We start from the raw sequence: 26,914 nt of genomic DNA, 5'->3' as shown, positions 1-26,914 counted from the left end.
ACCCTAGGGTCCCTTCTGTGCTGCTGTGAGCATCCCTTACTGGGGAGGGAGGAGCTAGTATGTTGCTTCCCACCTGCCAGGGGCTAGCAGGCTCCCTCCCGGGGCTGAGTGTATCCCAGCAGGGGGGAGCAGGCAGCTCAAAGGGCGCGTGTGGCCAGGACTCTGCCCCTCGCCCTGCAGGATCAAGCAGTGCACCACCGCCACCATGGAGCAGCTCTTCACGGTGCACCACGAGATGGGCCATGTTGAGTACTACCTGCAGTACAAGGACCAGCCAGTCACCTTCCGCAGCGGGGCCAACCCCGGCTTCCACGAGGCCATCGGCGACGTCATGAGCCTGTCGGTCTCCACCCCCGGCCATCTCAAGAAGATCGGGCTCCTCAGCCAAGTCACCCATGATGCAGGTACCAGCGGGGATGTGCCCCCGAGGCACCGGGAACCAGATACCTCCTCTGGCCAGGAGGCAGGGAGTGGGCTGGGCGGGTAGCGGGCTGCAGCATGAGCCGAGATCTGCGGGGAGGAAAAATGCCCTACAGGGCCAGGGCCCTGGCTATGGCAGCTCTGAGCCGGGGCACCTTCCACACACTCTCCCCTGCCTCCGGCGTGGAAGTTGCTAACTCTGCCATTCATGCCCAAGCGTGTCTTTAGGCTGGAGGGGTTTGGGCTCCCAGCTGTCATCACACCCCCGGCTGCCCTGTCCCTCCAGCTCTTGTGTCGCACGTTGGCTGGTCCGGGAGAGCATCTGAATCCAGAGTGAGCTCTGAGGGGATTTTCTGAGTGCTTCTAGCTGTCGTCGCTCCTTGCCTGGGGACTGCTCTCCGTGCTCATACATCCCACGCTGGTGCACTTATTTTCACTCACACCTAGCACTTGTGTGGCATTCTTAAATCGAGAGATCTCAGAGAACTTCCCAAAGTGCGTGAGTGTCGTTATTGCTGTTTGACAAAGGGAGAAACTAAGGAACAGAGAGGTTAAGTGACGTGACCAGGGTTATATGGCACGTCTGTGGCAGAGCTTGGACAAGACCCTGGCAGTTATTAGCACGAGGGGCCTGTAAGCCACAATTAGCCCATGCTGCCTCCCACAGCAGCACCTGAGAGTAATGGCCTAGATCCTTGGCTGGTGTAAATTTGCCTAACTCCACTGACTTCAACGGAGCTACACCAGCTTACACCAGATGAGGATCTGGGCCCGGGTGTCCAGAGACGTGGGCAGCGGAGAGGGCAGCATGAGTCTAAGGAATCCAGCTAGCATCCTCCTGACCAACAGCAGGACAGTTGTTCACTTCCCCTTCCAAGGAATGAACCTTCCCCCCCTCCCTCAATCCTGCTCCAGCCAAAGACCTGTTTGGGTTGAGATTCGGGGCTCGCCTGGTTCTGAAGCCACAGGCACTTGCCCGCCCTGCTGCCCTGGGAACTGCTCGCTGAGGGGCAGGAAGGAGAAACAGCTCATTTAAATAACCCAGCCAAAGGCTGCCCCGGCAGGTCCAGGCTTTTCCGTGAAGCGAGCGTCTTTGCGAGGAGGAGGAGGAGCGCGCGAGCAAGTGTGAGGACGGGAAGGCGCGGCAAAGGTGACTGGCAATTCGCTGCTTCTGACGAGAGCGGGTGATTTGCCGCTCGGCGGGAGGGCAGCCGGGGCTTTACTGGCGGCTGCTGCGCCTGATCCGATCGCCCAGACAGCAAGGTTAGCAGCCACCCTGCGCACGCTGGGTCAGCATGGGAAGCAAAGGCTGGGACCCAGGCAGCTCTTCCTCAGGGAAAACTGTCCCTGGGCCTGAGCCCGCCAGCTCCCTGGGGTGCTCAGCATCTCTCTGGTTCAAGCCCATGAACGTCAATGGACATTTTGCCCGAGCAAAAACAGCACAAGGACTTGTGGATTATTTGTCCTTAAGATTTGAATGACCACGGGTCCGAGTCTGGTCTTGCTCATCCGGATGCAAAGCAGGAGTCATCCCGCGGCCGGAAGAGCCTTGGGAGTCTCCAACCGGTGCAAGTGCAGAGTCAGGTCCCAGGTTTTGAAAGGGGCCTCCAGCTTTGGAGTGTGATTGCAGGAGTGGGCTGGTGCCCAGACACCGAGATGCCATTGTCTGCACCCCTGAAGGACTCCCACAGTAACACCTCTGGGTGCTAAATCGCAGGCCGGCTTGGGAACCGGGGCTCTGTGCCTCGTTTGCTTGGAAGCAAACCTTTCTCCCTGCCAACAGAACAGAACTCTCCTGGCAGAGGTGTCCCTGGTTTCTTCCTGGAATCTGGACGGAAAGTTCCTTGCAGCCAAGCAAGCCTATTTCCAAGGAGAAGTCAGCTCTCTGGGCTGGGTTTCACGATCAGTGAATTCTGAAAAGACATCCATCTTAGGCCCGGGCCAGCTGTCTGAGTGAAAACGACTAGTTCCTGCTGGAGAAAGACGAGGCTGGAAAAGATCTGTCCTGGAGCTGGGCTTTAACCACATGTTGAGCCAGACGGCACCAGGTCGAGCCAAATGCATTTTGCAAACTACTGCTGCTGCAAGCCAGCGGCGGCTTTGCAGGGGAAGGAACGTTCTTGGGATCGTATTTATGCTGATGATTACGATTCCGGCCTGGAGGTCTGCCAGTGCACCTCCGTCCTGGCCTGCACAGCTGGAGAGTGCCTTGGGAGCAGCCAAGAACGGGGTCCCATCGGGCGAGGCGCTGAACGGAGAGTAGCAGAGAGCCGCTGCTTGGAAGCGCTAACAACCCAAATGGGCCAGGCAGACCCGGAGGGGAAGGGGTAGGACTTGCCAGCAGAGGGGACTGTGGGATGGCAGCAACCGGCATGATTTCTGTACTTATTGGGTGGGTTTAGGTAGGAGGGGATCGGCTAAGTGGAAGGGAAAGGGGTTGGGGAGGGGGATGGGGCAGGGATCAGAGGCTAGGGGTGGAGTGAAAAGACGGAGGGAGGATGAGGGGGAGGGTTGGAGCAATCAGCCAATCGCAGGGCTGAGAGAGTCCAATCAAAACAGTAGAAAGTTCTCCAGAAGTCCCCAGCTCCCTGCTTTGGCTGCTTCTGCACCGAACAGCCTGAGGCTCTGGCCTGGCGTACACCAGAAACTTAGGTCGTCTAGCTACCTTGCTCAGGGACGTGGCAACTTTATGCCCCTGAGTGCCAGAGCGAAGCCGACCTGTGCCCTAGTGTAGACACCGCTAGGCTGACAGAAGGATTCTTCTGTCCACCACGCTACTGCCTCTCGAGGGGATGGATTTACTAGAGCGATGGGAAGGGTGGAGGGGAGGTACCACCTGGGTCCTGGTGCCACCAGAGTGGGGTTGGAAAGCTGCCTACTCACCACTCAAAGGGGAAAAGTGATCTCTCCCGGGGGCTTGTACAGCAGTGACCAGTGCTGACTTCCAGGTAGTTTCCTCTCTAGTTTGTTCCCATTGAACCCATGGGAGTCTTGCCAGTGACTTCACTGGGAGCAGCAGCAGCAACCACTGTGGAGACACACAAGAGACCTGCAATATGCACATGGGATCTGGTTCCCCTTGGCCCTGCACCGTGCGCAGTCGGTTCCCGCCGTGCTCAGCGGGCGTGAAATGCTCCCAGGTCGGAACGCACCAATTCACACTCGCTTCGCACTGGCCACAGCACCAGGGGCCTGCTCCCCGTTACACCAACAGGGGAGTCAAATTACAGATACACTCGCCTCTGGGCCCATTTACACTGCCAGAGTGGGGCCTTAGTGGGAGTGAGAGGCGGGCCCAAGGTGCAGAGAAGTGGAGAACTGATCCTGGGACTTTTCCATCCTCGTTAGTGAAAAGGTGATTCTCATCCTGAGCGCAGGTTAGAGACGGAAGAGCCCCTTGTGGTCCCATCCAGCCCAAAACCTGGCCCTGAGTGTGGATGCTGAGCCCTTGGAAATCCTTTCCCGCGGCCTGGCGCCAATGGAGACGAACGCCAGCTGCCTTTCCGCTGCTGCGGCGGCTCTCCGGGAGCCAGCTCCGGCGTCCAGCTGCGGGAGAACCGATTTTACGGTTCAGTGGCTGACCTGAAACATCAGGACAAAAATGGTTTCGGGTCGAACAAACGTTGATTTTGAAGGGGTTTCGGAAAAGAATCCAATCAAATGGACGTAAAATTTGAAACCAAAAGTCGTTTTGAATGGGAAAAGCACCTTTTTTTCGATTTTCTCTTTTTCCGGCTGAAACAATTTGGCGAATTTGGCATGAATCGCCACGATGCTCTGGGGGAGCCGAAGGTGCAGAGTTTTGGTTTTTTTTGGGTGGGGAAAAAATAAAAGGTTTGTCAAAAAAAATGTCCCCCCCCCGCTCTAGTCAGGAGAGCCAGGGAGGAGCATCTAGCGATGCCATCGCTGAAGGAAAGGGACAGGTTGAGCCCTGTGCTTGGGTCATGATGCCGTTTCAGCTCCCCCCATACCCGCCACAGACCCTCCTGCTCCTCTGGCCACCTAAGGAAGCTGCCTGTACACAACTCCCACCTGCAGGGATCCGGGGGCTCTTTCCAGGAAGCCTGGGCCAACGTCTGCATCCCCCCAGGTCCTTTCCCTGCTTCACTCCGGCTCTGTTTCTTGCAGACAGTGACATCAACTACCTGCTGAAAATGGCCTTGGAGAAGATTGCCTTTCTCCCCTTCGGCTACCTCATCGACCAGTGGCGCTGGAATGTCTTCAGTGGCCGCACCCCCCCTAGCCGCTACAACTACGACTGGTGGTATCTGAGGTAAAGGGCATCTTGGTGTGAATGCACATGTGTGTGTGGTCGATGAGCATGCGTGTACTTGCGTGTTTCTTCCTGCACAGGTGTGGGTGGGTGTGCACCTGTGTGCCCATGGGTGTGTGCACGTGTGTGTATGTGAACAGGCGTGTGTGAAGCGTGAATAGTTTTGTGCTATTTCTGGCTTGAAAGATGCACCAGGCAAACAGATGGTGATTGCTTGTGAGGTGCCCGGATTACTTCACCCTCAGCCCCAGAGTGGGCTGAAATGAATAGAAACAGGGTAGTTGGCATTTGACCCTGAAGAATGGGCTGGGACAAATGTGGCTGGAGAAAAGAAGAAACTGACCCAAACATCTGACCTGAACCTTTCACTGAGGTGGGCAGGTCAGATGCCTTTGGGCAGCCATTGTGGCCACCTCTGCACTCGTGTATCCTGGTTGGGATCGGAAGGGGAGGAACCTTGTGACCAAGGCTGCGCCTGTAATATTTCTGGGAATGGGGAATACCAGAAATCTATCAAGAGAGCATGTCCTTAGCTTTGGGAGCAGGCCAGTACTCTGGTAGGTGGGTGGATGGATGGGTGGGTATGTATGTGGGTGGGTAGGTGAATGGATGGATGAGTGGGTGTATATGTGGATAGTTAGATGAGTATGTTTGTGCGAAGATAGATGGATGGATGGGTATGTGGGTGTATATGTGGATAGATGAATGGGTATGTTTGTGCAAAGATAGATGCATGGATGTGTGGGTGGATGGGTGGGTATATGTGGATAGATGGGTGGGTGGGTATGTGGGTGGGTGGATGGATGAGTGGATGGGTGGGTATATGTGGATAGATGGGTGGGTGGGTATGTGGGTGGGTGGATGGATGAGTGGATGGGTGGGTATATGTGGATAGATGGGTGGGTGGGTATGTGGGTGGGTGGATGGATGAGTGGGGGGTATATGTGGATGGATGGATGGGTGGGTATGTGGGTGGATAGGTGGGTATGTGGATAGATGGGTGGGTATGTTTGGCAGGTGGATGGATAGAAATATCTGAAATTAAGCCCCAGACACATGCAGGTTGTTCACTAGCTTCCCCTCTTCCTCCTCCTTGTTTCCTGTTTACTCCTCACACCCCGAGGGGCGGCTCATCTGTCCGATTCTTTCAGGCCCCTGCCAATGCTCTTCATTTTGTCCCCCTCACCCCTTTGTTTTACAGAACTAAATATCAGGGCATCTGTCCTCCCATTGCAAGGAACGAAACCAACTTTGACCCTGGTGCAAAGTATCACATCCCCGGCAACACCCCCTACATCAGGTACTGGAGCTGCATGTGACTTGCTTCTCGGACCACTCGCGTGGTGCGGGGGCACTGGGCCAATCCAGCGGCCTGAATCTGACGAGCCTCCACTCTAGTCCTTTGGGGCACGTTTATCTGTATTGCAAAAGCCGCAGGAAGTGGCTGCAGCTTGCTGTCCGGATCAGGCAGATCTGCAGCGAGGGCACCCGCAGAGCTCGCGGCTGTGCCTGTCTGTCTCTCCGGCGGGGAGTTCTGCAGGCCAGGAGGCAAAGCTGCGTGGGGCCCTGCACTGGAGTAATAAGGGGCGAACTGTGCCGTGTACTAGCTAAGTTGGTATAATGTGCCTGGGCCCCAGTGAGCCTTAAAATTAGTGACAGCTCCTGGACACTCTGCTATAGGGCCTGGGTAACCTAAAGGGATTGGATGCTATCGCCCCGATACTCACGTTTGTCATGGCACAACACAGAATCACCATCGGCAGAGCTGTGTGGGGAGCCCAGGTCTGCAATGACGGGGTGCTGTGGGTCAGGATTGGGGAACAGTGCGGGGAGCCCAGCTCTGCAGCATCAGGAGACCAGAGTACAGGGCAGAGGCGGTGAAATGTACCCAGTGCTTCTGTCTGACCCCAGCGCTCTCTCATCTCCTCCCCTTTGTCAGCACAAAACCCCCTGGTCGGACTCTGAAACAGCCTAATCGCACCAGTCACCATCTGGGCACTTCCTTGCTCAGGGCCTAGAATGATTCCAAAGGTGTGAAGAATGTAAATGGCAGGAGGCAAAAGTACTGGGGTGGGGGACCTCCTCCCTGCAGCAGAGATCAGCTGGTTTCTCCCCTGTTCCCATTGCTCAGCCCTGAGGACTCTGCTGTGGCACCAAATGAAATTAATGGGCAGCAGGTTTAAAACAAACAAAAGGAAGTATTTCTTCACACAACGCACAGTCAACCTGTGGAACTCCTCGCCAGAGGATGTTGGGAAGGCCACGACTATAACAGGGTTCAAAAAAGAACTAGATAAATTCATGGAGGACAGGACCATCAGTGGCTATTAGCCAGGCTGGGCAGGGATGGTGTCCCTAGCCTCTGTTTGCCAGAGCAACAGGGGATGGATCACTTGGTGATGACCTGCTCTGTTCATTCCCTCTGGGGCACCTGGCACTGGCCGCTGTCAGAGGACAGGAGACTGGGCTAGATGGACCTTTGGTCTGACCCAGCCTGGCCGTTCCCATGTTCTTACGGCGCTTGCTTTCTTCGCAGGTACTTTGTGAGCTTTATCCTGCAGTTCCAGTTTCACAAGGCCCTGTGCCAAGCGGCCAATCACACCGGCCCCCTGCACACCTGTGACATCTACATGTCCAAAGAGGCGGGAGCGAAACTCGGGTGAGAGCCAAGGGGGGATTCGGGAAAGCTGCTCAGCCTGGAGCCCCAGCCCTAGCGGGGCGGTTAGAAAGGACCCAAGGGGTCACAAAAGGCAGGGGGGTCTTTATTCCCCACTAGCCTCTCTCTCATTGGTTCCCTCTGAAGCATCAGGCATTGGCCACTGTCAGAAGACCTGAGATTGGGCTAGAGGGACTGTATGGCCGTTCGTATGGGATCAGTGCATTGGTTCATGTGGGGGATATTGCTCCCTACAGGCCGGAAGTCGTCAGTCTCTGCACTAGGGCTAGCTGAAGCTTACCTGTTAGCGTGGCTGTTTTAAATGCCTGAATCCCTGTTCAAGTCCCAGCTAAGGACAGGTACTTCATACAGGGATGGGTGGGACGATGTGCGTAAAGACTATGCTTTCTGCAAATCCATAGAACGTCAGGGTTGGAAGAGACCTCAGGAGATCATCTAGTCCAACCCCCTGCTCAAAGCAGGACCAATCCCCTGACAGATTTTTGCCCCAGATACCTAAATGTCCCCCTCAAGGATTGAACTCACAACCCTGAGTTTAGCAGGCCAATGCTCAAACCACTGAGCTATCCCTGCCCCCAGCACTAGTAGAAGTCGGTGCAACTCCAGGCCAGAGCGAAGCCCCAAAACAGAAAGTCCAGCTGTCAATTTTTTTAAGACACCTAAGTGATTTAGGGGCCTGAGTGTCATTTTCCCAAGTGACCTAAGCACATGGTGAGAAGAGCTGCTCCCCTGAGCCCGGGGTGGCCAGTTTGATCCCCTGAAGCCTGGGAATCGATTGCCCATAACGCCGGCTGCAGTGACTCGGGGCAGACTGTTAGGACGCAGGGCACAAACCCCAAACTGACTGTGAATTCCACACTTAAAGCTCATCAACCAATTAGCGAGTGTGAACTCCTCAGGCCCTATAACAGCCTATGCATGGAGACCCCTTGGATACCCCCATCTACCCCACCACCCAGGTGAAGGTACTTTTGTGACAAGAATCACAGCACTATTCAGGTTAGTCCCAGTCTCAAAGGACCAGTCACCGACCCCAGGTCACCCCAAAGCTCTCACACCAAAGCCAACACTTGTGGCCGGTGTTATCATAAACTATATAAAGATTGATTACGTTGGCAAAGGAAATTAGAGAGTTATTTCCAGGGTTAAAGCAGGTCAATATAGCTACACAAACCAATTACAATCCAGTTTCAAAAGGGAACAGAAGTTCCCGTATATGTCCTTTAGGGCTAGCCCAGGGTAAGCAGAGCGGGATCTCTTGCTTATATCTAGAAAACCTGGGCCTCCCAGCATCCAAGCAGCATAGAGATACCAGGTTCCTTTTGTTTGGGGTTTTTATTCCCTTCCTGCCATGTGCTCTGAGCTGCAAACTCAGCTGATCAGAGGAATCCGCTTACATGATTCATTTTCATGGGAAGGAGGGCAGAACAACAAAGTCTTTTATCCTCTTTAACAGGGCTTTTCCTAGACATTGTGGTGTCCCATGCAGTCCCCCCACGGGAGGGGACTGGCCCCAGGCCTCTGCAGGGGGTTCCCAGGTCTGTGTGGGGCAGGAGCAGGTTTGGGGGATGGGGGGGAACCACCCCCCAGCACGAGCCGGTGGAGCGGATTGGGGCCGGGTTGCTCCACTTCCTGCTGACTGGTGATTGCAGGGTGGGCCTGATCCCACACTCACAGGGCGGCAGGAAGTGGAGTGCCCCGGTCCCAGCTGGCTCCACTCTGCTCCCCTGGCTCCCAGCCTTGGGACTTGGGGGACGGGGGGAACCTCCCCCCAACACTCACCGATGGCGGAGCTGGGAGCCGGCAGAGCGGAGCGGGCTGGGGCCAGGTTGCTCCACTTCCTGCCGCCCAGTGAATGTGGGACGCTCCTGACCCCTGCTGCAGTCCCCCAGGACGTAGTTCAGGGGAAGGGGTGGAGCTGGGGTGGGAAGAGGCAGGGCAGGAGCGGAGCAGCGGCAGGGACAGCTTTCCGGCCCGGGGATCGGGCTGGCCGCTGGAGCAGCACGGAGCTGCGTAGGGCACCAGGAAATTTGGAGCAATTTGGTGCCCTGCGCAGCTGCGTAGTTTGCCTATGGGTAAGGACGGCCCTGCTCTTTAACGTCCCACAATAGTCTGTGTGGTGTCGATGGACCTTTCCTGTTGGGGAGGACATAACACATTCTGTTGATGATTAGCACTTAACAGTAATTAATGTCTGTCTCCTGTCTGGAGAGTCACAGAGGGTCACAATACAACTGCTCAAATATTACACTATGGGGTACAGATGCTATCAGTGAGAGTAATGCAGGCAGCGACTCACAAGCATTCAATAAAGTCTAGACACATTTGTATCATTTTAATACCTGTTTTAATAATACTAACACACAGGGGAGCCAGACTGATTCCAGCTCTGTGTGTGTCAGTGTTCAATGGAGCCATGGGGACTTTGGCATGAGCTGGCACCTGCTCTGCCAGCATCACACCCGTATCTTGATGGGCAAAGCCACACATGCTGTGCTTGGGGCTGTCCATCTCATTGTCTCTTGCTGGCATTTGCTTTCCCGGTTCTCTGCAGTGAGGTGTTGAAAGTTGGCTCTTCCAAGCCGTGGCAAGAGATCCTCTTCAATCTGACTGGCACGGAGAAGATGGACGCTGGGGCCTTACTGGAGTACTTCAGCCCTGTGACAGAGTGGCTTCAGAAACAGAACACCGAAAGGAATGAAACACTGGGCTGGCCGGACTTCGAGTGGCGCCCGCCTGTCCCTGACGGCTACCCTGACGGCATCGGTAAAGCCTCAGCACTGTCCCTTTGCCCCAGAGCTGGGTCATAGAATCATAGGGTTGGAAGGGACCTCAGGAGGTCATCTAGTCCAACCCCCTGCTCAAAGCAGGACCAATCCCCAGATTTTTACCCTAGTTCCCTAAATGGCCCCCTCAAGGATTGAACTCACAACCCCGGGTTTAGTAGGCCAATGCTCAAACCACTGAGCTATCCTTTCCCCAAAGGTCCAGGGGTGTTGGGAGGTGTCCCCAGATGGACACAGCATGGCATTGCTCAGAATAGACGTGGAAGGTGGGCGATGTCTCTGCTAGAGCGCAGTGAGATAGGCTAGTCAGAAATAGCACCGTTCTCCAGCTGGGCTCCGGAGAGCATCACAGTCATGTGCTTCGTGGGGCACTGCACCTTCCTTTGAAACATGTGCCATTGGCTGGACACCTGATCCACAACTTGATGGACCAATGGTCTCCTTCGTTATAGTAATTCCTGCTCTCCTGATGTAACAGATAATCCACGAGGTAGCATTCTGGGCTGCATTCTGGTTGGCTGACTGGTACAGTCTAGAATGCCGGGCTCAGCCGGGCTACTCCTGTCCAGATGGACAAAGGCAGATGCTCCACCAGCGTCAACCTGCCACTCATCTGTTGGCTTCTCCGGTCATGTCCCTCTAAGGGGGCCCTGGGGCAGGAAGTGGAGCTTGCTCAGGTGCGTGGAGAGCCTGTGGCACTGGCGAGAGCTCAGTCATGGATTCTCCAAGGAGGTTCTGCTCACACAAGGGGGAGAGCTCATTTGGCAGCTTTATCCAGTGGGTTTTTTCCCCCTGCTAGATAAAATAGCGGATGAAGCCCAAGCCCAAGCCTTCTTGGCGGAGTACAACAGCACGGCCGAAGTGGTGTGGAACGCCTACAGCGAGGCGTCCTGGGCGTACAACACCAACATCACGGACTACAACAAGCAGATCATGGTATGAGACTGGGCTGCGGGCCACACAGTGTGATGCTGACAGCAAAGTCAGGCAAAAAGCGACAAAGAGTCCCGTGGCACCTTATAGACTAACAGACGTATTGGAGCATGAGCTTTCGTGGGTGAATACCCACTTCGTCAGACGCAACCAAGTCAGGCAGGTTGTACCCAAAGTCCACTCCAGACAAGCACAGAAAACCAGGGCAGCTCCTGCTGCTCCCAGGCGGGAGGCATCCACATACTGGTAGCCAGAGAGTAGCATTCATACGCTGGGAGGTGCCTTTCTCCCGGCATCCCTAAATGAGTTGGGCCTCATTTCCTAGACCTAGGTCTCTGGCCAGCCCGCGGGGAGAGCATGCCGTAGCTGCCGATGCCACGCACCAGTATTCTTAGCAGGGGCTGCATCTGATCACCCCAACCGGGTGATTCCTTTCCTGTCTCCCCTTGGCCCTGCAGCTGGAGAAAAACCTGGAGATGTCAGCCCACACCCTGAAGCACGGCACGCAGGCCCGGCAGTTCGACTACTCTGACTTCCAGGACCAGAGCGTCAAGCGCATCCTGAAGAAACTGAGCGACATTGAGAGAGCCGCCCTGCCTGAGCTGGAGCTGAAGGAGGTGAGATGAGGGGGAGGCAGGGTGTTCTGTGACAGAAGGCCCTGCTTAACACGGAGCGGATTGTCGCCTCCCACGTCTTCCACGCGGCGCTGAGACAGCACGCTGGGAGCTTCCCAAGCAGAGGAGGCACAATCCCTGCCCCACGGGGTTCACCAACCAAAGACTACGTGTCCCAGCATGCAGTGTGGCTCGGCTCTTGAAATGCAGCTGGAGCGCTGCATGCTGGGGCCTGTAATCTCCTATGAAAGGGGAGGGCAGCTGTGGGCTGCTTTGCATAACTCTCTGTGTTACCATTGGCTAGAGGGCTGTACCTGGGCTAGCATTGATCCTGGAAATAGGGTGACCAGATAGGGACAGTCCCAATATTTGGGGCTTTTTCTTCTATAGGCGCCTATTACCCTCCACCCCCTGTCCCGAATTTTCACACTTGCTGTCCAGTCACCCTACCTGGAAATGGAGAAGGACGAGATGCAGTAGAGGGTTGAACGCAGGTTGCTGGTGGGTGAATTACAAGCAGGTCTGGGAGATCCAGTTAGATAAAAGTAACAGGCCCGAAATTCCGAAATGGGAGCCGAACTCCTGTGTTTTTCATGATCCAGCCGGAGTACGCCAAAGTGTGTCTGCACGCGCCCTCCTTCCCTTCCCGTCTGCCTCCTCCAGCAGCACAGTCTGAGCCCAGCCCCGGCCATACCCACAACATCACATTGGGAGGGGATGGTGGGTTCCCAGCAGGCTTGGGCAGGAGGCACAACGTCCCCATTAAAACACCGATTATTCCCAGTCACAATAAAGAGACTTCACTGAGCCGGTCAGTTCGCCCCTAGAGAAATGCTTCTCCCGACTCCCAGATACTCCAGTGTGACAGGCCCATTTTAAAAGAGGCCCTTTGTGTTCTGTGCTATTGGGGCAGACCAAGGGGTGTGTGTGTGTGTGTGTGTGTGCGCGCGTCCGTCCTAGGTAGGACACTGATTAAACCCCTCCCGACAAATGAAATCGGTGTTTCTCCCACAAACACTGGAAATGGTTACTTGTATCGAGGGGCTTGTGTACACGGAGCTGTAATGCACCCCATGGGGGGCAGGGGTGAATTCTAAAGCGCACTAATGTGTTGTACGTTGATTGGGCCATGTAGACCCGTGGTCACTCACCAGTCGATCGCGATCGACCGGTCGAACCTGGCGACTCTCCCAGTCGATGGCCATCTCCGGTGGTGCAGCGGGGCTGCCGCTAAGGCAAGCTGCCTGTCTGCCTGCCCCGGCCCCACGCCGCTTCCAGAAGTGGCCCCCCATGGTGGGGAGCAGGGGTCTCTGCATGCTGCTCCTGCCTGCAAGCACTGCCCCCACAGCTCCCATTGGCCGGGAACAGGGAACTGTGGCCAATGGGAGTTGAGGGGGCAGTGCCAGCAGAGAGGGGCAGCGTGTGGAGCCTTCCAGGAGCGGCGAAGGGCCAGGGCTGGCAGGAAACCTGCCTTAGCTTTGCTGTGCCGCCAACCCAGGAGCCTCCTGCGGTAAGTGCCCCCCGGTGGGAGGCCGCACCCCATACCCCTCTTGCACCCTGAACCCCCTCCTGTATCCCAAGCCCAACCCTGAGCCACCTCTCAGAGCCAGCACCCCAAGCCCCATCCTGCCCCCCAACCCCCTGCCCCAGCCCTGCCCCCTCCCAGAGCCAGCACCCCAAACGCCCTCCTGCACTCCGAACCCCCTCCTGGACCCCAAGCCCCTGTCCTGAGCCCCCTCCCAGAGCCAGCACCGTCTTGCACCCCAACCCCCCTGCCCCAGCCCTGACCCCCTTCTCAGAGCCAGCACCCTCTACCCCCTCCTGCACCCCTGCCCCAGCCCTGACCCCGCTCCAAGAGTCGACACCCCATACCCCCTCCTACACCCCAACCCCCTGCACCAGGCTCATCCCGGAGCCCCTCCCACACTGTGAACCCCTCGGCCCCAGCACCCCCTTCCAAACCACAACCCCCTGCCCCAGCCCAGTGAAAGTGAGTGAGGGTGGCGGAGAGCAAGCGGGGGGAGGGGGGAATGGAGTGAGCGGGGCGGGGCCTCAGGGAAGGGTCGGGATAGATCCTGGGTTGCCGTTAAATTCAAAAAGTGATCTCGAGCGTAAAAAGGTTGGAGACCCCGATGTAGACCCTGCTAGGGTGCCCCGAAGGGTCCTTAGTGCCCTTTCACACCGTGCTGTTTGAAAAAACACGATGTTAGAGCACACGAGGGGACATTACAAAGAGAGATGCTGGAATGAGTCATGTAGATCATGATTCATTCCAGTACATACAAAGAGATAGTCCTGAAACTCCTCTGATTTTTGGACATCTGCATAAAACTCAAAAATTACTAAAAATAGCGCCCCCCCCAATGAAATTAATAAACCCAGAAGTGCTTGTCATGGGCCCTGCTCCTCCTAACATCTCTTGGAGATTTTCCTTTAGTTTCACATGGTGGCGTCGGATTTCTTTTATCCAAAACCTGAATCCTGAAAGTCAAAATATGTCAATGTGGACATGCAGCCATGGTGCCTTTGGAGTTGGATTTCCGCACGCCCACGTTCTCGTTTATTGTTTAGGTTCCCCAATTGGACTCAATGTCCCATGATGCACTGCCTCCTATCCCCCAAAGGGGGAGATTCTGGTGCATCATGGGAGATGTAGTCTGACACAGTAGCTCTGCCTATCCAGAGAACTGGGGCATGGGGTGACTGATATATGGCTCATTTTCAACGGCTCCATTAGTACAGTTATGCCAGGCGTGGGCTGCCACCATTAAACCACTTGGTTTCCCATGTTCGCGCTCTCCTGTTAAAAGAGACAGAGCGTGTGTGTGTGGGAGGGCAGGGCTAGTGCCCAGAGCACCGTAGCGGGACTCAGGATTCCCAGGCTCCAGCCTCCCTTACAGGATAGACAAAACTCCCACGGAGTAAATGAGGGAGATTTGCATCCTGTGGGTTGGAGATTCGGGCCCCTGGGGCTGTCACTGGCTCACAGATTGAGCTTGGGAAGAGGTGTTGTCTCTCTGTGCCTCCACTTCCCCCACCATACACACACCCTGTGAAACGGGGATGTTCGTTCCCTACCTTCCCGGCAATGGTGAGGCTGAATTCATTCATGTCTGTAAAGCACTTTGAGATCTCTGGATGGAAGGGCCAGAGAAGGGTGGCTGGAGACAGGCTATGCTGTTGGATTGGGGAGTGGTCCTGCTTTGAGCAGGGGATTGGACTAGATGACCTCCTGAGGTCCCTTCCAAGCCTGATATTCTATGATTGTCTCCGAGCGCAGAGCAATAAGCAGGCATTTAAGCGGAGACCATTTCTTTTTCAGTACAACAACATCCTCTCGGACATGGAGACCACATACAGCGTAGCCAAGGTCTGCAAGGGACAGGACAAGTGCTATCCATTGGATCCTGGTAAGATGTAGCAAGGCCTCCAGGGAACGGTAGGTGCCCACCTCCACCACCCAGCACCTGAAGTTCCCTGAAGATGCCCCAGAAATTAAGGCTGGGATCTCCATGTGTGTGTGCAGCAAACTAGGAGGAAAGAGTGTGACAGTTCCCAAATGCCTGGGTAATTCCAATCTCGTTTGATCTCAGCTGTGAAGGCTGCAACCCAATGGAGCCTAATATCAAATCTGGTCTAGTATCAGTGTTAGCCAACCCTACTTGTTGCTCTGGAGCAACTTGGATCTCCCCAGCAGAATGAGGTTCCACCACAGAGCACGTGAAATATAGAGGATGGGTTACATTCACATGGACAACAGAGAAAACTGTGACCAACCAGGGCTCTCCCAGGAGGGCTTTGGGAGAGGGTGACTTAGAGGGAAAAGTATCAGAGGGGTAGCCGTGTTAGTCTGGGTCTGTAAAAGCAGCAAAGAGTCCTGTGGCACCTTATAGACTAACAGACGTATTGGAGCATGAGCTTTCGTGGGTGAATACCCACTTCGTCAGATGCATGACGTCTGTTAGTCTATAAGGTGCCACGGGACTCTTTGTTGCTTTTAGAGGGAAAAGCAGAGTTAGAACGATGGCAGGGAGCAGCGGTCCCATGGGAGGAGCTAGCAGGGAGTGGAGACGGTCCCACCAGGTGAGCTCGCGGGGACGTTTGCAGTAGAGCCCTAGGAGGAGAGCCTGGGCAGGTGAAGGAGGACCGGGCGATGGGAACCGTTCTGGGGTGGCTGATCTACGGGTAGAAGAGGCTGTGGCTGGGGACGTGGGTTCAGCACGGAACTCCAGGGGTGCCCAGGTCCTGGGACGTTATGCGGCACAGCAGGGAGTCCATGGTCGTTTCCTCCCTTTGTAGACCTCACCGACATCCTCGCCAAGTCGCGGGATTACGACGAGCTCCTCTTCTCCTGGAAGGGCTGGCGGGACGCCTCCGGGAAGGAAATCAAAAGCAAATACAAGAGATACGTGGAGCTGAGCAACAAGGCAGCCAGGCTCAATGGTGAGCTATGGAGCTGCCTTCCCAAAAGGGAGAGGGCTCACCGCTCCCTACAGACACAGCCTGCCCGCTGGCAGACCCTCTCCCAGCTGTGCTCCTGTCCCCTCCCCCATCCCCGCCCCACTGTGCTCCCATCCCCGCCCCACTGTGCTCCCATCCCCTCCTCTATCCCTGCCCCACTGTGCTCCCGTCCCCTATCCCGCCCCACTGTGCCCATCCCACCACACTCCTATCCCTGCCCCCAATGCACCCCCATCCCTGCCCCACTCCGCTCCCATCCCCATCCCCACCCCACTGCAGCAGATTTATCGTAGGCCTCCAGCTCCCTGCGCCCAATCCTGAGCTCTTCACTCAGGCACAGTCCTCCTTTTCCTCAGTGCCCAGTTCCCACCGGGTCTCTCTGTTCCTTAGGCTCCTGTGACAGTCTCACCACAGCCCCAGGCGAATGCCATGCAGGGCTTCACGGGCTTGGCTGAAGGGAAGTGGAGTAAAAAGCAGCAAGGTCCTGGCTGTGGCCTGGAAAGGGGTGAGGGGTCTCTGAGAGCCCAGCATGACAGGAGCTAGATGAGGGAGACGGGGAAGGTCACCTGGAGCCAATTGCAATGGCTCAGTCAGCCGCCCTCGCCCCACACTTCCAGCCCCGGAGCGAGGGGGCAGGGCCGTCCCCGGGCCAGGGCTGGTGCAGCCCGTGGAGATCAGCGGCAGGGCTCACGATCCCCACTCTCCTCCTCCATCTGGGCAGGTTACACGGACAACGGGGCCTTCTGGAGATCCCTCTACGAAACGCCCACCTTCGAAGCCGACCTGGAGCGGCTCTACCAGCAGCTGCAGCCCCTGTACCTCAACCTCCATGCCTACGTGCGCCGTGCCCTCTACAAGAAATACGGGGGGGAGCGCGTCAACCTGAAGGGCCCCATCCCAGCTCACCTGCTCGGTAAGGCCCTCCTGGGCACGGCCGGGGCCATCGCATTTCTCTTGGGACTTTGTCTGGGTGTTGGGATGGCCTGGGGCCACTGACGGCTGAGATGGGCCTTCTTCTCCTTTGCCCTCCACCCCGGAGACCTAACACCCCATCCTCCCAGCTGGCTTCAGTGGCCAGTTTTCCGCGGGGCTGCGAATCAGGGGTGATGGTGCTAGTGGGTAATGAAAGGGCCCCCGTCCTCTGAAAAGCAGGGCCCCTCCCCGCAGGCCCAGCGCTGGTGAGGCCCGGCTTTGCAAAGAGCCCAGCACATTGGGTGCTGCACACGTCGAAATCGCCCGGAGCTCTTTGCAAAGTCTGGCCCCGGGTATCAAACTCTGGGCATCCAACCGTGTGAGCTGTCTGATCTACTCCGAGTCCCGGCGAGCCGGCTGCCAAGGCAGGAGTTCTGCTTTGCAGTCCGCATGCTGGGTGGTGTTTTCCCACCTTTCTGGGCTCTTGGTCCCAAGCTGAAGCTGGGTCTCCAAGCCAGGGCAGCTCCATTTCTGTGTCTCTGGCCCCATCACTGCACTATCTGAGTACCTCACAAGCTTATATGTGAGGGAAGGGCAGGGCATTATCCCCATTGTACAGATGGGAAACTGAGGCACAGAGTGGCTAAGGCCCAGATCCTCAAAGGTATGAAAATTCCTAACTTCCATAGAACCCATGAGAAGGCAGGAATCTAAGTACCCATGAGGACCTGAGCCTAAGAGACTTGCCCAAGGTCACCCGGGAGGTCTGTGGCAGAGCAGAGAATTGAACCCAGGTCTGCTAAATCCCAGTCTCATGCTCTAACCACTGGACCAACCTGCTTCTCATTGATGGCAGTGGAGTTACACTGGCTTTCGCCAGGTCTTAGCGAGGACCTTTCCATACAAGGACTCACGGAGTCGTGTGCTACCCCGAGAACAGGGGTGAACTTGAGGACAGGAGGAGGATTTCTGGCTGGGAGGAGGACGGGAGGGGCAGGGAGGCTGCGTGGCATGACTGGCTCCCTTCCCCTCTTTGCAAACCAGGGCTGAGGCTTTCAGAGCCACCCCGGGGATTCCCTTTCCAGGCGTCCAAAGCCCTTTGGCATCTTTGAAAATAGCCTAAGGTAGTGCCGTCCCTTCTGGCTCCGCAGCTGGGAGTAACTTTGCCTTTGTTCTTTTCTCCCTTTCTCCTCCCCTTCCTGCCCCCAAACCCCCTTGCGGGTCTCTAGGGAATATGTGGGCCCAGTCGTGGTCCAACATTTTTGACCTGGTGATGCCCTACCCTAGTGCCACTAAAGTGGATGCCACCCCGGCCATGCAAACACAGGTCAGTGCACTCAAACCCTTTGAGACTCTGCTCTTGGGAACCCCTTTTCCTCCCTAGGTGATGCTGACTTCCCTTCCCCCGGGAAACGGTCCAGGTCTCAGAATAACCAGCAGCCACTGGGCCTGATTCTCCTCACACTTACACAGCTCAGAAACCAGTGGGATACTCTGCTGTAAAACGGGAGAGAATCAAGATAGCCCCTTGCAGAGAAAATCAGAGTTCTGCTGCTGGCTCCACCTGGTAACCAGACCAGGTGGGTCCTATTAGCTCCACTCCGGGTTGAAAAGGGGCTGAATCGCCTTTGCCTTGCACCTTGTTCCATCACTCCCAGCTGTGCTAAGTGGGTGAAAATCACTTCCACCTCAGAATGTCAGCACCCGCCACCCTTGCACGGGTGTGAAATAACTATAGAAGGTGCAGCGCAACAAAATCAGGGCACAAGCACACAGGGGTCCTGCACGGACATCCAAGCTCAGGAATAAACAGACTGAGGTTTATATTTCGTGTTGCTAACGGCAAGGCAGGGGCTGTATGGGCCAGGGAGTCAGTGCTTTGTTAAGTATCATCTGGGCTTTTGAGCCATGAAAGCTTAGGCCCAAATAAATCTGTTAGTCTTTAAGGTGCCACCGGACTCCTTGTTGTTTTAGTGCTGTGTTAGGCGCAACCGGAGCCGCTCCTTAGAGCTGTCCCAGAGCCTCCTGTTACTGAGCTGCAGTCCCCCGCTCCAGGAGATGATCCCTGAATCTTCGGCCTAGCGCTGTCTACGCTGGGGGTTTGGTCAGCTCAACTAAATCGCTTTTGGGGGGGGGTGGATTTTCACCCCTCTGAGCGACGTAGCTCTGCTGGTTCCCAGTATGGACCCACCCTGAGTCCCTCCTTCCCCATGACCCGTGTGTGTCCGTCGTCGCTCTGTCAGGGACAGTGTCAGAGCCAGCCCAGGCTCTGCACGAATCCTCCTCCCCCCCCCCGCTAAACACTCCAAGGGCCTGCTCCCCCTGCAACCAATGAGAATTTGGCCCCTGACCCTGATGGGAGCAGGCTCACGCCCTGAGTTTCAGAGGCGAGAAGTGCTGCCGTGGTACCGTCCCCGGCTTCCTGCCCGTCCGTCCTGGAGCGATCCTGCCTCCGGCTCCCATGTGCTCTCTCTGCTGGCTGCGCAGGGCTGGACCCCGGAGAGGATGTTTCGAGAGTCGGATAAGTTCTTTACCTCCCTGGGCCTGATCCCCATGCCGCCGGAGTTCTGGGCCAAGTCCATGATTGAGAAGCCAGCCGGCCGGGAGGTGGTGTGCCACGCCTCTGCCTGGGACTTCTACAACCGCCAGGACTTCAGGTGCCTCCAGGGACAGGGCTGGGCAGTGCCCCAGGCTGGCACTGGGACAGAGCAGAGGGGTCTTAGCAGAGCGATGGCCAGTCCTGGCTGCTCCCCGGCCCCCGGGACACCAGACCCAATGGGCCCCAGGCCGCTCCTTGGCCCCCGGGATGCCCTGCCCACAGCTTTGATGTCTTGCCTGTTTGGCAAACCCAGTGGCAGGGCAGGCTGTCCCTGCCTCTAGCTGGAGCAGGATTTTGAGCCCTGGCCCAGGGCAGGAGGCAGATTGACTCTGTCAGTGGCTGGGTATAACAACACGGAGCCACACTCTGCACCAGGGTGTCAGTCCAGCACCACTTCGGGCCTGCGTCCCTGCAGGGAGCCTGCTCCAGCCCCGGGAACTGCATGTGGGTGGGTCCGTCTGTCCAGCTAGAACAGCCCACGGCCGGGAGCCTCGGAGCCCAGATCCAGGGACTTGCGCTGCGGGGCTGAAAATAGCAGTTGAGGCTCCAAGACCCTCCTGCCTCGCCAGGTTTCAGAGCCCAGGTTCCAGCCCAAGCCCCAACGTCTACACTGCTGTTTTCAGCCTGGCAGTGCGAGCCCGCGTCAGTTGACCAGGGCTCTGAGACTCGCTCGCTGTCTGGGTGCGTGACTGGGTCTGTCTGTCTGTCTGGGTGCGTGTCTGGGTCTGTCTGTCTGGGTGCATCTGGGTGCGTGACTGGGCCTGTCTGTCTGGGTCTGTCTGTCTGGGTGTGTGTCTCTGTCTGTCTCTCTGAGTGCATCAGGTATTTCTATAGGTGCCATCGTAATAGTTGCTTGCTTGCTTTCTCCCCTTCTCTCTCGCTGCTCCACCCCCCAGTAACCCGTGTGTGCGCGCTCTCTCTCTCTCTCTCTCCTCCCCCGTGTTTCAGGATTAAGCAGTGCACGGTGGTGAACATGGATGACCTGATCACCGTCCACCATGAGATGGGGCACGTCCAGTACTTCCTGCAGTACAAGGACCAGCCCATCTCCTTCCGCGACGGGGCCAACCCCGGCTTCCACGAGGCCATCGGCGACGTCATGGCCCTGTCGGTCTCCACGCCCAAGCACCTGCACAGCATCAGTCTGCTGGATCAAGTGGAGGATAACAACGGTGAGCTGGCCGGGGCCCGGGGGCCGCTCACCAGGGCTCCCTGGGAGTCAGCGAGCCTGGGAGGGGGCTGGGGGCAGGTTATCAGCTGTTGGTACTGAGTGCTGTTGGCTGCTCAGCCAGCTGTCGGCTTAGAACTTTCCAAGGCCCATCAGAGGCTGATGTTGTCGATGGGCTGCTGGCCAGTGGGGGTGGCGACGGATCTGCTGGGCGGCTAGATCACTGACCTCCCGTCTGCTCCCCCTGCTTTGCAGAGAGTGACATTAACTACCTGATGAGCATTGCCCTGGATAAGATCGCCTTCCTGCCCTTCGGGTACCTGATGGACCAGTGGCGCTGGAAGGTGTTTGACGGGCGCATTCAGGAGGATGAATATAACCAGCAGTGGTGGAACCTCAGGTCAGTCGGAGGCTCCTGCCTGACACTGGGGACACGTCGGCTCCACCCCTGGGCAGCACAGGGCTCGGAGCAGTTCTCTGCCACGTGAGGTCCGATCTGGGGAATCTACCCCTCTCTTTTCAATGGAGGATGCGCCTCTTGCAGGTCCCATCGAGTTCCACAGCTTTCCACTGTGTCTCTCCTTGCTGATCTTGACAAGGTCTCTGGTCATCGCTGCTCTCACCAGTCCCAGTCTCTGGCTGCGTGCCCCCTCCCCTGCTCACAGGGCGTCTCCTTCCCATCCTGTGGAGCTGTGCTGGCTGGAGGTCCCTAACCACTGCTTTCTCCTCATGCCCCCGGCAGGTTGAAGTACCAAGGGTTGTGCCCACCTGTGCCCAGGTCGGAGGATGACTTTGATCCTGGTGCGAAGTTTCACATCCCGGCCAACGTTCCCTATGTCAGGTACGCAGGCTGGGCCGGGGTTACACGCCTGTGCCCCGGGACTCCTTTCGCCTTCGCTTGGCAACAAGCCCGGCTCAGCCCGTAGCCACTCATCTGACCTGGGTGGAAGGGCTGCAACGAGAGGAGGGACTGACGGGGTGGGCAATGGATGGGCGTGGGTGGTCCGGTCTGTAGATACTAGACCCGTCCAGAAATGACAAGAACTGCAGCCCGGGGGTTATCTGTCTGTCAGCCACGTGCACAGGGAGCGGGGGCAGCTGGGCCAGGGTGTCTTCGGGGGCAGGGCCGGACGTGGTCACTGCCTGGGTGTGAGCCTGGAAAAGCTGGGGGCTGTGGGAAGCAGGGGTGGTGCGAGCAGCGCTGTCATTCATGGTGGAGCTAAGCTGAGCTCTTTGAACGATTAAAGGGCCCGGGGTGCTTTTTGTCAGACTGGGGGGTGCTAACCCCGATGTTCTGGGCCGATCCCAGCTGGAGCCATTACAGTCCTGGGTCCTAAGCTCCCCCTGCAGTCGGTTGGGAATATAGCAGCACCTCTGACTATTGACATTGCTGTGTCCGAACAAGCACTTGAATATGGCCCCGTGTAGGGTCACCACCCGTCCCTGACTGGGCAGGGCACTCCCGAAATGTACGTTTCAAGCCCCGCTTCTGGGCTGAATGACTCCAGGACAGCATTTGTCCCGGATTCCCTGCGGCACCGCTCTGTGCCTGCCCGAGGCTCGGGTGTGCCAGCCTCTTCCTGGTGGGATGGGGGAGCTGAGGTGGGCTTTGGTCCCACCTTGCCATGGGGCCCCCCTCGCTCCTCCTTCCCCCCCCCCCCAAAGGCACCGACCCTGGCCAGGCTGGAAGCCGGAGCTGGGCAGTAGGAAAAGCCGCCCAGGCAGCCTGGACTGCTGTGAGGAGCCCCAGACCCAGCCTGGCCAGGGGGTGGAGCCTCTGGGAGAAGAGGCGGAGCATGGGGCGGGGTCAGGGAGTGGGCGGGGCTCCTGCACGTGTCCCGTTTTTTTGCATTTGGAAAAGTTGGTCCCCCCGGCTCCGTGCTGTATAGCGCAGGGCTGGCTCTGAGGCCTGCGGCTCCACGGACTCTCAGACAAAGCACATGCGCGTCCAGGTTCCACCTGGCCCGGAAATACCTGATGTGGCCTGCCGAGGCCCCAGAGCTGCTGCTCACGCTCCCTCCAATCCCCCAATCCAGGTACTTTGTCAGTTTTGTGATCCAGTTCCAGTTCCACCAAGCCCTCTGCAAAGCCGCCGGTGACACGGGGCCCCTGCACAAATGTGACATCTACCAGTCCAAGGAAGCCGGAACCCTGCTGGCGTGAGTATGGCAGCGGGGAGCGACCTAGGGGGAGTCCTCCAGCGCCTGCGTGTCGGGAGTGAGAATGCCAGGAGGCCCGTACAGAGCCTGCCCCCCCTCAGACGTCTCCTGATGGCCCTTTCCGGTTCCTGGGCCCCCGTTTTAAACCCCTCCTTTAACCCCGGGGACTTTCGCCTCTGCGATGGGAGCGAACGGGTAGGGCAAGTGACTGAGGGCCAGAACGCCTGGGTTCTATTCCCAGCTCTCCAGCTGACTCAACAGGAAAGTCACTTAAGCCTCCTGTTCCCCAGAGGGCTGCAGTAGTGACTGTTTGTCAGGTGCTTTGGGATCCTTGTGCTGGTCTCCAGTACCTCTGCATTCGCCTCTGCCCCACCCTGCCGGTGGCAAGGCTGGCTCGAGGTGGTGGAGGGGGGAGGAGCCGCTGAATTCCCCAGGTTATCTCAGTGGCTGCGTCTGAGCCAGTCAGTATCAGCCGCTGTTTGAAAGGGGTTGGCCGCGTTTGTGGGAACGGACCTGTCTTTCGCTAGGGCAGAGGGCCCCAGACTGTGGGGTGCACCCTGCTTGGGGCGGGGGTGGAGGAATGTCCACGGGGGTGCGGCAGAGCCTGGGCCAGCCCCCATGGGGATAGCAGGGAGGGAGTTCTGCTCGGCCCCCGGTTTCCGGCCCTGGCTTGGGCCCTGGCTGCACCTCAGCCCTCAGCTCCCATCCTGGCTTCCAACTGCAGCCCCTGCTCCCAGCCCTGGCCTGGCTCCCGGGGGGGGGTGGGGGTGGATAGATTCCACTACGCGGGGGGGCTGACAGAAAAAGTTTGGGGACCACTGCACTAGGGAGATATGGTGCAATATATAGAAGCCACCGCTAGGTGGCGCCTTGGTTTCTGCAAGGATTAAGGCTGGTTTTAGGGAAGATCCCCCCAAGAAAAGCAATACCAGACTTAACCCTTTCACTGCTGCATGGCTCTGCAGCGAGGCTGCTCTACGCCGGAGCAGTGGGTCTTCCTCTGAGCTACGGTGCCCTGTGTCAGCACGGCCCGGTCCTGCCGGTTAAACGGCCTCCCTCTCCACACCCTCCAGCGCGCCTGCCTCGTGTCCCATTAAAGCCCATGGCTCAGCCTCCGCCCTCTGCATTGGTAACGGGCTGGCCTTGCCTGCATGTGATCCTGGCGCCCCCTAGGGGAGGCCTTTGGCACAACCCACAGGTGCTGCCTAAGGGTCTGGCTGCCCAGTGGTCGGAGGCGTGCGGTGACGCGCCCGAGCTAGCTTCGCTCTCGCTAGCTTGGACACGGACAGCAGAGCCCCTGAAGTATGTACTTGGGCAGCTCGTGCATGACACCGTGGCTTCGCTGCTTTTGGTACCCGTGCCAGCTAGCCGGGCTGTGCCTCTGCAGTCATCCACCTGACCAGGGCTGCCCAGGGGATTCAGGGGGCCTGGGGTCTTCCCGCCGCCGAATTGCTGCCGAAGACCCGGCACTTCGGTGGCGGGTCCTGGGGTGGAAGGACCCCCGCCGCGGGTCTTCGGGGCACTTCGGCGGGCGGTCCCGGAACGGAAGGACCCCCCGCCGCCAAATTGCCGCCGAAGACCCAGAGCGGAAGAAGCTCCAGCGGCCCAGGCCCCGCAAGAGTTTTCCGGGGCCCCCGGAACGGCCTGCGCCTGACCGCCTAAGCGGGCCAAGGCCGGGGCTGTTTACTAGGGCACCCGCGTCGGCCGCAGCAGCGCCTAGAGGAGCTCGCTCTCGTCCGCAGGAACGCCATGAAGCTGGGTTACAGCAAGCCCTGGCCGGAGGCCATGCAGCTCATCACGGGCCAGCCCAACATGTCGGCCGACGCCCTGATGACCTACTTCAAGCCGCTGACGGACTGGCTGATCCAGGAGAACACCAGGAACGGGGAGACCCTGGGCTGGCCCGAGTACAACTGGACGCCGTACGCGGGTTCTTCCAACTCCAGCGGAGGGGGTGAGAGTTCTGCCCTGCCGGAAACGCGGCGCCTTACGCGGGAGGCCTGGCTTGGCGCGCCGAGTCCCGCCACCACCGTCGTTCCCTGCCAGCCCCGCTTGCTGGCAGGCTCTGGGGAGAGACCACGGAGTGAAGGGGTCACTGACACCGGACTCCTCCCTCTCCCCCCTCCAGCATGCAGCGGGGAGGGGCTGCAGGGCTGGGGGAGTCGGTCGTCGCCGGCATGATGTTCACACCCGCGGACCAGGTCCATTCCCGGGTGGGGTTGGAAGGGATGGAAATGAGGCTGCTCTGTTTGGGGAGTGGGGGAGTGCAGGCAGCTTCCTGTCACAGTCGCACCCCACACAACGCCTCACGAGGCGCCTAGCTCACTTGCTGATAAGACAGCTTGGTGCTTAGGCTCCTTCGCCGACACACCCGGCCCTGGCAAACCGGTAGCAACAGACGCTTCCCCACGAGCCGGGGGCCTGTTTTCAAACGCTCGCTGGGCAGGGACCCACCCGCGAGTCCGGGGCGTTTGTCTGCCGACAATCCCCTGGGGCTACGTGGCAACACTTGCGCAGAGGAATGGGGCCTTGGCAGATCCACCCGTTTGCCGTGCGCCCGCCCAGCAAATCGCTCCAACCCCCCCTTTTCTTCTTGCTTCTCAATCAGGTCAAGCACCCTCTAGTGCCAGTGCCAAAGTCAGTTTCCTGGGGATGTCACTGGATAGCAAGCAAGCCGCCGCAGGCCAGTGGGTCCTGCTTGTCCTCGGACTCCTCCTCCTCATCGCCACCATCGTCCTGGGAGTCAAATTCCGCTCCTCAAGGAGAAAGGCTCACAAATCCAGCTCGGAAATGGAACTGAAGTAATGCCGAACCTCACTCCTTTCCTTTGCCATGCGTGCCCACATGGGCCGTGTGTGTGTGTGTGTGTGTACGCGTGCGTGCAAGGTGTGCGTGCAAGGTGTGTGTGCAAGGTGTGTGTGTATGTGTGCAAGGTGTGTGGGTGTGCGCGTGCATGGTGTGGGTGTACATGGTGTGTGTGCGCGCGCATATGGGCCTGTGTGTCAGGGCATGTGTGCAAGCCTCATGTGGCGCTGAGGCAGGAGTGCAATCGGATGCATAGGACTCTTCCTTCCAATCAGGTCAAAACTTTTTGACTATGCAAGAGCCAAAGCAGAAGAGAATTATTTATTTGTCAATGTTTGGATTCCCGGAAAAAAGAACCCCAAGACGAGGAGTGGGATCATGTGGCTTGTTTCTTGTGCCCCCTGGGGCTGATGGGCCAGTTTGAATCAACGTTGCATTGATGAATTCCCTAGTGATTGGAAATGTTTTATTAATTGGGCAGGGGGGTCGGTTTGTGCCTGGAAGTCACTTCCGCAGCTCCGCTGTGCAGTTGGGAACACCAAAAGGGCTCATGTTCGCAGTGGGAAGCGTTTTGCGGGAAAGGGGCTGTTTGCTTCCCAACAGAGTCCCTCCCTCGGGCGTGCCCAGCCGCCAGGCTGTTTACATGCATGGATGAAAAATAAAACGTCATGTTTTTCCCCCTGTAAAATGTCCCTGTTGTTTATTCAGGGAGTGGCAAGGGGCAGCCTTCTGTTACACTCACAGCACGTACACATACAGATAACAACAGAAATCCTCTTGCTGGAAGGTTGCAAAGTAACACAGCTTTATTTCTTAGAATCCAGAACCCTAACACGCAACAACCAAAACCAGAGTGAGACAAAGCAGGCTGCTCCTGAAAGCAGAGAGGCACAACTTACTACCTTACTCTGGGCTGGCTTGCTGCAAGCTGCCTCTGATCACATGCTTCCCTACAGAGCCCCCTAGCCTGTGAGCAGGACCAGGAAACCCCCTGAGCTCTGTAAGCAAGTGATAGCTTACAATTTGAATACAGTTTTCCATACACCACACCCTCTATCTCTAGACACTCCAGGGCCAAAAAACTGGTTAGAAAAGTGAGGAATGAGG

The 26,914-nt window shown here is 57.6% G+C and overlaps 1 protein-coding gene across 6 annotated transcripts in view; it reads left to right on the top strand.

Moving 5' to 3' along the window:
- ACE (angiotensin I converting enzyme) overlaps positions 1-26,516 on the top strand; it is a 107,158-nt gene extending 80,642 nt beyond the window's left edge. For 3 of the 6 annotated variants that reach the window (XM_044999333.1, XM_044999334.1, XM_044999332.1), the window contains exons 8-25: positions 181-404; positions 4,549-4,693; positions 5,895-5,993; positions 7,230-7,352; positions 9,925-10,136; positions 10,956-11,092; positions 11,548-11,706; positions 15,026-15,113; positions 16,003-16,146; positions 16,886-17,077; positions 18,306-18,403; positions 19,564-19,733; positions 20,624-20,847; positions 21,099-21,243; positions 21,586-21,684; positions 22,880-23,002; positions 24,745-24,956; positions 25,611-26,509. In XM_044999333.1, coding sequence (XP_044855268.1) covers positions 181-404; positions 4,549-4,693; positions 5,895-5,993; positions 7,230-7,352; positions 9,925-10,136; positions 10,956-11,092; positions 11,548-11,706; positions 15,026-15,113; positions 16,003-16,146; positions 16,886-17,077; positions 18,306-18,403; positions 19,564-19,733; positions 20,624-20,847; positions 21,099-21,243; positions 21,586-21,684; positions 22,880-23,002; positions 24,745-24,956; positions 25,611-25,807 — 2,791 coding nt within the window. In that variant the 3' untranslated portion in view covers positions 25,808-26,509. Of the gene's footprint in view, positions 1-180; positions 405-4,548; positions 4,694-5,894; positions 5,994-7,229; positions 7,353-9,924; positions 10,137-10,694; positions 10,834-10,955; positions 11,093-11,547; positions 11,707-15,025; positions 15,114-16,002; positions 16,147-16,885; positions 17,078-18,305; positions 18,404-19,563; positions 19,734-20,623; positions 20,848-21,098; positions 21,244-21,585; positions 21,685-22,879; positions 23,003-24,744; positions 24,957-25,610 lie in introns of those variants that run through there. The other 3 variants (XM_044999331.1, XM_044999335.1, XM_044999336.1) reach the window with 3 other exon arrangements.
- Positions 26,517-26,914: the final 398 nt, after the last annotated feature.

Source organism: Mauremys mutica, chromosome 25 (genome assembly GCF_020497125.1).
Source record: "Mauremys mutica isolate MM-2020 ecotype Southern chromosome 25, ASM2049712v1, whole genome shotgun sequence".
NCBI classification, from domain to species: Eukaryota; Metazoa; Chordata; order Testudines; family Geoemydidae; genus Mauremys; species Mauremys mutica.
The sequence above is the reverse complement of the archived record's forward strand: the minus strand, read 5'-3'. Positions and strand labels throughout refer to the sequence as shown.